This window comes from Pteropus vampyrus, unplaced genomic scaffold, assembly GCF_000151845.1.
Source record: "Pteropus vampyrus isolate Shadow unplaced genomic scaffold, Pvam_2.0 Scaffold28, whole genome shotgun sequence".
Classification (NCBI taxonomy): Eukaryota; Metazoa; Chordata; class Mammalia; order Chiroptera; family Pteropodidae; genus Pteropus; species Pteropus vampyrus.
Genome location: NW_011888809.1, coordinates 1,412,646 through 1,423,936, shown reverse-complemented (window position 1 = coordinate 1,423,936; position 11,291 = coordinate 1,412,646). Strand labels below are relative to the sequence as shown.

At 39.2% G+C, this 11,291-nt stretch overlaps 1 protein-coding gene across 11 annotated transcripts in view; it reads right to left on the bottom strand.

Annotated features, from left to right (window-relative positions):
• The window catches only part of DTNB (dystrobrevin beta), a 165,783-nt gene that overhangs the window by 58,756 nt on the left and 95,736 nt on the right, over positions 1–11,291 (bottom strand). For all 11 annotated transcript variants that reach the window (XM_023528530.1, XM_023528526.1, XM_011356542.2 and 8 more), the window contains one exon: positions 6,728–6,805. In XM_023528530.1, coding sequence (XP_023384298.1) covers positions 6,728–6,805 — 78 coding nt within the window. The remainder of the gene's footprint in view (positions 1–6,727; positions 6,806–11,291) is intronic.

Below are 11,291 nucleotides of genomic sequence, written 5' to 3'. Positions count from 1 at the left end.
TGTGTGTATATATATATATATGTATGTATAATGTTCTTGTTTATACTAACCTGAGTTAGAATTGCTGAAGGGTTTACCTTAAATGCTTGAATGGAAATGGAATTTAATCTCAACCCAGGAGCAGTTAAAAACTGGAGGTCTGCCGAGCTCTCTGATGGACTCTGGAAATCTGCCAGCACTGAGGACCTTGCAAGTCCATAAAATTAGGTGTTAATTTTCAATTACTCTGCTTTTCTGTCTTTCAAAAAAAGATTGGAGAAAAAAAGTAATTCCAATGTTGCCTTGGAGAGATTCTCATAAATTCATATGAGCTAGCTGTTTCACGACCAGGCTGAAATCTTCATTAAGTTTTACTTTTCAACCCAATTCTGTTTTTTCTCATTTCAAAGGAAGAGAATCAGTGGCCTGAGTCCACAAAGCGATAGCCTCTGGCTAGACCAATCTCATTTAGCCTCCTTTCTCAGTGTCCCCAACATCTCTGTTGCTCTCAGTCTAAAAAAACAGCAGAACTGTGGCCTTTGAAATTCTACTGTATTCTGTAGATAATAAGATAAACTCTTTACCTTGGCACTCAGTCAGAAAGCCGTTTTAATGCTATTATATTCCAACTCATCTCTTTACTTGGTCATGTCTCTAGAGCTCAGAAATAATGTTTTTACTGTGAGATTCGGCCTTTAAAAACTGCTTTTCCTTCTTGTGAAGTACGTGTTAAAATAAAAAAGTTCTAACCGATATTATCTTGCATGTTCTTAAATTTTCTAGCCATCAATAAGTATTCAGAATTAAGTGGCTCTAATATATACCTGTTACTACCCAAATGTGGTGTGACGTCCCCACGCAATGTATCTTCATAAACTGAACATAACAGAAAGCATTATTTAACACTTGAGAGAAATAAACATGAGGTGATAGGGAGAAAAAGGGTTTCCTGAAACAAACATATGCAAATGGAGGTATGATGTAATATACTTACACAGGCAATTTTTTTCAGAACCCACCCAAAAAAGAAGCCTATAGCTATGTGTCTCCTCTATACCTCTACCTTCTCCAGGGACAGCAGACTCCTTCCTTATTGGAGAAGTGACCCGCAGCCATCCTAGGTAGGGCCACCAAACATAAAACCCTTGGGTGGGTAACATGATCCAAGATGGGCCACATAGAACTTCCATTGGAATTTTCGAATTGAAACTAAAAGTTAGGCAATCCGTATAGGGTGGTAAGGTTATGAAATGTGAACACACAGGTCTCAGGGCGATATTCCTTGCCGTGTAAAAAATGTAGCAGTATTAGGGAAGAAAAAGCTGACATGGAGGCGAGAGGTACAAGGAGCATGTTGGGGTCAGGAGAAGAAGAAAAGGAGGGAGACACCTCGATGAGGTAAGAGCTCCCTTGCTCTGAGGCCCAGACACATACAACCTTGCTCTTCCCAGTTCAGTTATAAAAACAAAAACATCTTCTTTTCTTTAAGCTCATTCAAACTGCGTTTCTATCATTTACAGACAAGCATTTTGACTAAAATATAAACGGATACCAGAAGTGGGATGTAACGTGAGTTGAACTAGCTGAGTCAAGGTGAGTGTCGATAGTAACAAAACTCTCCATCCCGGGGTGGGGAAAATACATCATCAGTCTTGCTATATGGCTACAGAGCACGGCAACTGGTTAAATTACAACCTCTGGGATCCTGGGACTTAGATCTTGTGCCCCTTATGACTGGAGTTCCAGGCGCCCTGAGAACAACAACAGGATGCAGGAGTGATTTCTTTAAGTCTTCAGTATGATATTGCGAGAGAGAGAGAGATGAGTTGTCTGAAAGGCAGCTGCCTCAGCCCACCGAGGGCGAGCTAGGGTTAAGACGACTAGGGTTTTATGGGGGTTGTACTATTCCAGAAACCCCAAACATAAACCTCAACTCTTTGGCAGAGTGGCGTAAGGGCCGTTGCCCAGTGATGCAGACAATCTGAGGCTCTAAGTGCTTCTTGCACAGCTGATCAGCTGCTTCTCCCTTCCAGAGCCTTCTAATTCCCCGGGTTCCCCGGGTGGGCTTTCTTCTGGGCTCCTTGCACTATCAGCTTAGGTTTTTAATTCTCTCCAGTTTGTAAACTCAGTTACCACTCATCTACCTGCTTTGCTCGTTCCAAAATGTTGCTATTGTCTCCTCTTCCATTTTTCTTTGTTCTTGTGGGTTTTCACTTTAAAAACAAAAAAGTCTTGACTGTCATTTTAGTGCATTCCAGGGGGAAATATAGGCAAATGTGGCTTAACATGCTATGTTTTCTGTTACTTCTCTTTTCCTCATTCTCTAAATTACAATTATCCTATTTTTAGATCTCTACTTTTGCATACTGGGTAGTTGAGTGTTTAAAACATATCATCCGGTCCATGGTAGAATGGGCTAATAAACCATAAAAAGACCTAGACCTGATCTGGACATAACCTAGATATCTGGGACCCCGCACTGCCTACAGGACAGGTGTGCATGCAGATGCAGTTCTCTATGGAGAGCTGCATGATGTAAAGGAAGAAAACTCTGGAAATGTGTACGGGAATTGTGTAGGGGGTACGTGGGTGTGTATGTGGGCATGCACACATTTTTGCATACGTCCACATGCTGGTTAGCAAAACAGTGGTCTGACAAAGACCTCTGTTATTTTTCTTCCCCAGGATCTGTCTCTTCTGTTTTTGATGGTACAGCCTATCACAGACACATAGGATGGGCAGCAGTACAATCCTTGGGGTCTTCTCATCCACAGGAGAAGCACAGTCTCTTGAGTGACGAGGCTGTGGGTGTATGAGTGAAGCCATCAGCAGTACCGAGCAGTAGGAGGGAAGGAAGCTGGCACACTGAGCGAAGCCAAGAGATGGAGGGCATCCTGGTGGCATTTCAGTAGCTTTTGCGATCCTTCTGCCCTTCCTTTTATGCTTTTGCCTTATGCTTTATGCTTTATGTTTTGTGCCTTTTTTCCTTTTTTTTTTTTTAACTGGAGTAAGAACACATGAGATCTGTCCTCTTAAAATTTTAAGGTACAATAGTGTTAATCAGAACTTTTCCATATTGTTTAACTGGGTTTGTGCTTTTCAAAGTTAAAATTTAATGCCTAAAATTAAGAGTTGATATTAATATACTAACAAAGCCAAAAGTTTCATATTGAAGGTTTTTGATGCTGCCATAGTTACATGAAATGCCTACAGAATTGTAAAAGTTTAAATATTTGTAAAGATAAAACTTTAGAAGACATTTTAAAATATTAGCATCACCTATTGGTCTTGATATACAGTATAACTTAAAATAGAACAATAGTACAGAATATAACATCACAGTTCACATTCTGAATGCTGGGGAAGAGGAGGGGCGGAGGCGAACCTCAGAGGAAATCAGATGGGGGGGTGGCATTTTAAGCCTCTGTTTTAAAGTTTCAAAAGTTGTTTGTTGTTTGTTTCCAGGTGTGCTATTCTGTTCCGATTCTTTCAAAAGAAAGCAATGTAATATTTTCCCGATATTCTTAAAAATTTTATTTTCAATAAAATTTCCAGAAACTATTTAGTCTAAGGCAAAGACAAATTTTCTTTTCAATTATAGAAATATCAATATGGAAGTAACAGAATATGATACAGGGCAAATCCCTAGAGTGGACTCTCTCAGGAACATGATTCATAGTGTGTCACATGATAACCAGCGTCTTTGCCATTTCTAAGGGTTTCTTCTTTAAAAAGTAATCTTGACATTTAGGATCATTTTGTATGTGGATTAATTTATAATATAGTATTATTTCGATCACTGTGGCTATCACTATTTTTTTTTACTATGTACTGCCTATTGAAAAAGTAGAAACTGGGGTTCTTACATTTTTTCTGCATTTTTATTACTGTGCATGTTCTTATCAGATTCAGTGACTTATGTCTTACACTGAGTGCTAAAGGAAACCTCTTATTTCAGAAGAGGAGCTTTATCCTTCCTTGAGGATTCTCTGCCCCAACAGAGGAAGGCTCTGTTACTGGGATGACACGCTGGCTTTCCTTGGACTCTAGAGACACGGGTCTGACGACATTCAGAGGAGGAAAGGAAAACTGGTGAGTCCTTGAGGAAGTAAATAGATTACTAGATGGAAATTTATACTCATTGGAAACTGAGGCCATGAAGAACCAAATCTGTGAATTATGCAATTAATGTCCACGTTACAATCTCATCCTGAATATAAATGAAATCTCCTGAAATTCGAAGGACTATATTATTAGGATGGGAGCACCTTGTTCCTATGTAGCCTCTACTCCAGCAGCTACTCTTCTTGATAAGTCACAGTGCTCAATCTTCCTTCTTGGTCTGCTGTGGGCTCTGACTACCTTTGTCTGGAGTTAGTCTCTAGATAGTCTGTGATAACCACCTCTAAGACTAAGTCTTTCTAGAAAGAGGTGCTAGCAGAAATGCTAACTTTAAAATAAAATCTTAATCCAGGCTGTACTATATTATCTGAAACCACTTTCAAAAAATAAGAGACTTTGTGACTGACAGTTGCAGCTGGCCACTTACTAGGAAACCTGGAGCTTAATACTGCCACATAAAGCCTAAAGGTTAGTCCTACAGAGGCGACTGTGATTATCATTGTTTCTGAGTCTCTTCTTTCAGGCTTCTCAAGCAATACAATACTGTCCAGAAAGAGGTACTCCCTCTAAGAGCCTCTAGCAGCTACATTTAGTTGTGATCACTGAATATCTGGTACCCTTGGTCACTAGGTACTTAGGGCCCCTCAGGGACTCAGGTGACTCAAGTGACAAAACTAATAAATGAAGATGACACAAGTTAAGTGAAACTCTAACAGGTGGCATTGCTAAAACTAACATACGACTTACAAGGGTGCGTCTTTCAATGATCCACCTCGTCTTCCTGGTTTTGAAATGGAAACACGCCTGAGTTGATATTTAGATCCTGGGTCTGGGTCTGAATGCTATGAGTGTTTAACATCAAAACTAAGGACAAATGCCAGCAAGGTTCGCTGTAATATCTAGGTAGATGGAAGAGGTTTAATTGTTCTGTATTCTTCCAGAAGCTTTCTGTTCCTCCTTGAGAGGGTCTTCTTCATAAATTATTCTGTTTCTTTCACACTTATTCTCTCATTATAGTTTACTTCTTAAATAATGAAAACAGTATCTTAAATTCTCACATAAACCCCACAAGGAAGACACTATTACTGTTCCAATTCTCTAGATAAAAATAGGAGGATACAAATCTTGTTCAGGGTCAGGCAAGAGCCAGGAATCGAATGCAGACAATCTGGGTCATAAGTCTATGCTCTAGTACACCACTCAGCTCTGCCCCAAGCGGCAGCGAGGCCATTTCCCTGCTTTAGCGTTTCAACGAGGCTATGGGCACGTACTCACCTGGTCCGGGTTTTGAGTCTCCATGTTCACTCTGACTTACTAAGTCCCTAAATCCTCTATTCCAGGGTAGCCCTACAGTTTACTACTTAGCTTTCTTGTAAGGCTATTTTCCAAACTGGCATGATCATAAGAATCACCTGGAATACTTGTTAAAACTAGCTTCTCAGTATCTCAGGATCCGTTGGGTCTGATGTGGTTCCAAGTAGTTGTATTTTTAATAAGTTACCCAGGTGATTCTTCTCATCAATCGAGTTTGGGAAACACGGCTCTATGAGCTTCAGCCAATGGGAACAAATGTAGGTGATTTTAAGAATGATACAGTCCTCACTGAACATCGTGGATCGTTTCTTGGAACTGTGGTGAAACAACGTATAATGAAGCCAATTTTACCATGGGCTAATCTATTTAAACAAGAGTTCGGTTCCTGCAGCATCTCATCAATGTTATAATAAAACGATGTTGAATGAAACTCTACTCTTAGAGGACCAGCTGTATATTATACATTAAGTCAAAGTCTTATTGGGCAGATGACATTTCTGTAGCTGAATTAATCCGAAGCAATCAGTAGATATGGCATGAAGTGGTTTTCTTCAGGAAGGACTTGGGGTGTGGGGTTGGAATGTCTTTGTTGTTGTTGTTGTTGTTTTTTTTTTTCTTTTTGAGTGATGACTGTTAGAAAGAATTCTTTAATGGTTGTGCCCCTGAGGGAGTTTCTGCCTTGCTCTGGTCTTGGAACAGCTTAAACCAAACAGAAAGTAAGCCATTTTATATAGTTCTTTTAAGTCTTGCCTAAGAGAATTCTGGAGAAAAGTAAATTCAATAAATAGGAGAAAGGAGTACACAGTTCTAGTTCCCTGAAGGACCCTAAAGGAAACTCTTGTATAACTAAGAGAGGGACTTAGGCTTTTCAACTCAAATGTTTATGAATCGTATATAGGATGATTAAGGTGAATATAAGGGATTAATTCAATTTACACAGCTTAATCAGCACACAAATCTGCCCTCGGAACCCAAATGCAAAACTGCTGAAATTCATGATCATCAAAATGTTATTTAATGTTAAGAAAAAAAGAAAAAAGAGATCTCAAACATGCCTGATCTACTTTGACACTATGTTCACTGCTTGTCACAAATGCAGTTTCCACCTCAGGCACCACTCAAAAGCAGACTTCTTCAGTTGCTATATTTATGAGTAAGAAAAAAAAAAAGATAAAATGTAGAAAACAACATTAAAAGACAGTCAAAGGAGGAGAAGGCAATCCAGTCCTTTCAGCCCTGTGGAATACTTTGCTTTCAGGCCAGAGGCCTGCCCCCAACGCGGAGCAGAGACTGAGTCACAACCCACACATACCTCTTGGTGGGAGTGGGTACCCCAGAGGACATGTGGCTCACCATGGTGTCATTCATGTTAGTCACAGGGCGAGGAGGACTGAAAGAAAAGACATTTACATTATATTAATGATTACCAACATGACTAGGGGAAATAAATGAAAATGTGATAAGGGCAAAAGCACCAACTATCACTCCTGATAAGCAGAGTGGGACCCACGGGGAGTGGGCTTAGAAATCGATATGTCCAGCCTAAGTAAATTCAACAAGAAGGGTTCTCTCGAGCAAAGACAAGGGACCACAGACCTGTGCTGCGCCAGGAGCAATGAATCATAAACATGCTGCTACCCGATGCACCTTTGGTGCCTTTTGGTTTGTAGTTTTAGTACACAAGAATCAGAGTTCTGCCACTTTGTTAATTTCTCTGCATTTTAGGTGTTTACAGGATTACTAGGTGTTTGGCGTTTATGGTCGATCACAAAAGTCACAGTAGCAACATGCACACTATCCTGAGACTTGGTTAGAGCTTATTTACCTTCCCTCAGATTTAGCTTGTACGCTTTTTACCAAAACAATTAAACTGTTAAATGCTAAAATCTTCTATTAATCCTTTATTAGAATCTTAACAATGAACCACATTTCATACCTATATGCTAGTTGAATGCTTTCTTTTAAAACTTAATCCAAATTTCAATTTGAAGGTAAGCATTTTTGGTAACTTATCTTTAGCTGTTGGTTTTCTGGACTCCAGGTCTATTTCTCCCTCTTGTGAGTCTCTTGAATGAATGAATCCAAACTTATCAAAAAGAATCTATGATTTGGTCTTTCAGCCATTCGTCAATCCCTCTCCCTCCCCACCAGGTTCAGCTACAAAGGGTTTCCGTCTTGCGTTTGAAGCCACATGACGATTGCTAAATATTCCTCCTGGGAAATCTCTTACTTCCTCTTCTAAGAAGTACTTTTCAGAGAAATACGTCCATCAAAATCAGAAAAGTAAAGCAGAAAAATCCTCTCTCATATTTAGGTGTTTGGGGAACGACCTCCGGTTTCTCCTTATGTTTAAGAACTGAGTTAATTATGTAAAATGTTTTTGTGGAGGGTATACTTAACGAGTCTTCGTAAATATTACAGGACAAGAGCCTTTATTATTTTGCAGGTTTCACAGTACATTCAAATAAAGAGTCAAGGGAAATTTTTCAGGTAGAGCCAAGAAACTTAGAGGAAAGGTTGAAAGAAATGGATAGACTGATCTACGTATCTCTATATCTGTCTATCTACCTATATACTTTTTAAAAAATTTATTCATTTTTATTATGGCGACATTGGTTAACAAAAGCCAGTAAGTTCCAAGTATACAATATACTTTTTTAAGAGCCAATTTCATTTTGGGGTAAAGAAATCTTTTTAATGATTTTCCATTTACTGGAGAGAATCAAAGATGGAAAGTAATTTGCAGGGGACAGATTTAAGTCTTGTAAGCCATAGCACTATGCTTGTTATACATCCCTCCTTCTGTGTGACACGTCCCTAAGTAATATTCAGAATTTGAAGCATGTCTTTCTATGTTAGAATTCAATTTTACATTATTTAGCTTACTACCTATCTTCCAGACAGATATCTAATTTTGCCCAAACTTTCAAGCTTATTAACACTAGCGGCTGTGCTGAGTTATAATCAATTAATGAACTGGTTTAGGTTGATTAACAATGGAAGTGAACACGGAGATTAGCTTAATTTTAGTATTAAATTTACAATTTTGCCACTGGTTCTTTTAAATCAATTGTCCCAATTGAACAAGGAGACAATTCCTATGAAAGAAACAAAGCCAGCCTCAGAGCTTTTCATACTTGAGGGCACCAGAATCGTTCTCATCCTGAAAATAGAATGGATTTTGCTTCTTTAATATATTATTAGCAACTCATTTCCAAAATAAGAACACGTTCATGTTGTTTTCAAAAATAATGCTCTTACCTAGTATATTTCAACACTGAAGATACCACTGTATTTAATTTCCTTTCTGATATTCTCAGAGGAAAAACGACAATACAAAAATATTTTTTTACTTCCTTAAACATGGATCCGTGTGATAAAATTTCATGATTTTTAGCATTTTGTTTGATCTGATGCCAGAAAAGTTGTTATTAATAATCATCTTTATCTCTTGGCAAATATGCTCAATTCTTATAACATACATATCAAAGCCTCTTTTCTAATATTCAAAACCAGAAGTAATGATTACATAGTAAGCTGTAAACTAATCGCATCTGCCCCAAATTTCACACCCTTTCTGAACCTCTAACATGTTTTAATAGGGACACAGGTATGTGTTTGCAGTCCAAGATGAAAGAGGCGTTCGCAAACGTAAAGGGGATCTTTACTACAGGATCTACCACTCGACTCCCAACTCATTGTTAAAGCCGATAGCTGACATGCTATCTTAGGAGATGTAATACACCAAAAATGATTTATGGCTTAAAAAAAACAAAAAATCTCCACAGTTCCTGTAAGCATGCTTCCGGGGGTGAAGACTGACAGAAATGTACAAAGCAGAGCTGACGCAACTCATCGGATCGGTTTTGTTGATCCCGTTTAACATTCAGAACCCGCCACAAACTTGAACATGTATATCTACATTCACGTTCTGTATCCTCCTTTGGTGAAGAACTCAGCAAGGAACCTTTAGGCACTAATGAGTCTTGTGATGCCCACACGGCCACCAACTACCACATGGTTCGGAGATCTGGTGGGGTTCCTTCTTTGTTAGTAAGACATGCCAATTGTTTTGATAAGGAAATCTAAGCAGACGGATGATACAGTTAGGAAGGAACTTGCAACTCAGAAGAGGTAGGTGTAAAAAGAAAGATTGGAGAGAATTTGTTAATTCTGAATCAAAGGAAAAGAGGTATTCTTAGGGGGTGCTTATGTCTAAGAGGTAAGCAAGATTATTTAATCTCGATGACCTAACTATATACTGATGAAGATGGATAGGAGACAAATCACCACAATGCAGAGTAATGCGAGCAGCAATTCAAGTACAAAGTGGTGAGGAGTCACAGAGGAAGAGCAATCGCTCCTGCCTGGAGGAATAAGCGGGGAGAGGAGTCAGGGTGAAGTAACATTACGGAGAGAGTTTTTCAGATAGAGAAAAATGGTTAAGGGCACTCTAGACAGAAGAAACGGCATGGAAAAAGGCAGGAAAATCCAAAAATACATGGCATACTTGGGACTAAATTATTTGGCTAGACTCAAAGGCCCTTCCTTGAAGGGAGTAGCTGAAAAGGCACCTGGAGAGTTAGATTCGGGCCAGGATGTGAATGATGCCTCTTCTATCACAAGCTAAGAAGTTTGGACTTTATACTATAGTGGGAAAAGCACTCACTGAAAGTTTTTAAGCCAAAGGATGATGTGACTATAGTTGGTTTTTGAAAAGATAACTTTAGGAGCTTTTAGCATGCGGGTTTTAACCAGGGGTGTGCATGGATGGGGATCACCTGGGAAGCTCTCTGTAAGATAAGACATCCAAACTACCCTCAATTTAGTGAATCTGAATCTCTAAGGGCCAGAGGATTCTTTCTAATGTATATTCCCATTTAAAAATCATTTACGTAGAATGGATTTAAGAAGAGGAAGAAATGGAAGCTGAAAGACCAATTATGAGTTTATGACAATTGTCCAGCTCAGTGATTATGAAGGTGGACACTGCTAGTTAAGATGGGGAAGAGAAAAAAGGAAAAATACTGTGAGGGTAAAATAGATAAGATGTGGTAACTGATTAAGAACACGAGGTTAGTGAGTAAAGAATAATGGAGATTTTTATCTTGACTACTGGGTGGATAGTGATATCAACATCCAAACTAGGGAACTCAAGAGTAGGAAACAGGTGTTGGATTGGTGGAGGTGGGCAGAATCAGCAGGAAGGTAAAGGTGAACAGAATTTCAGTTTTGAAATTAAATTTGAAGTCCCCTGAATAGGTATAGGTAAGTGATATGTAGAAAGCAGCTGGAAATAGAAGAATGGAACCCAGGTGAGACATCATGTTTGAAAATATTTGAGTGTTATCATTTAAATCATAGCCGGTTGAGTATTCCAACCACTATAAAGGTGTGTTTTTAGGTGGAGGAGAACATTTGGGGAAATATCCAGTAAGAAGGTAGCTTAGATCAGGGGTCCCTAACCCCTGGGCCGCAGATTGTTAGGTCCGTGGCCTATTAGGAACCAGGCCGCACAGCTAGAGGAGAGTTGCAGGCAAGCGAGCGTCTGTCTATATTTGCAGCTGCTCCCCAGCACTAGCATCACCCCCTCAGCTCCACCTCAGATCATCGGGCATTAGATTCTCATAGGAGCACCGGTCCCTGGTGCCAAAAGGTTGGGGACCGCTGGCTTAGATAATGGGTACACAGCATCTGGTTACTGGTTAGACATAACTCCTATTATAAACTAAAAATATTAACTTTCTGGTTCAAGTTATTTTCACAATACTTCTCCTACAACTAGACCACTCCAATTCATTCTGGTGGATGCTCTGGAATGTAAACTAACTTGAAATTAAAATAACTATAGAATCTTTCTTAAGGTATTTAAAGTT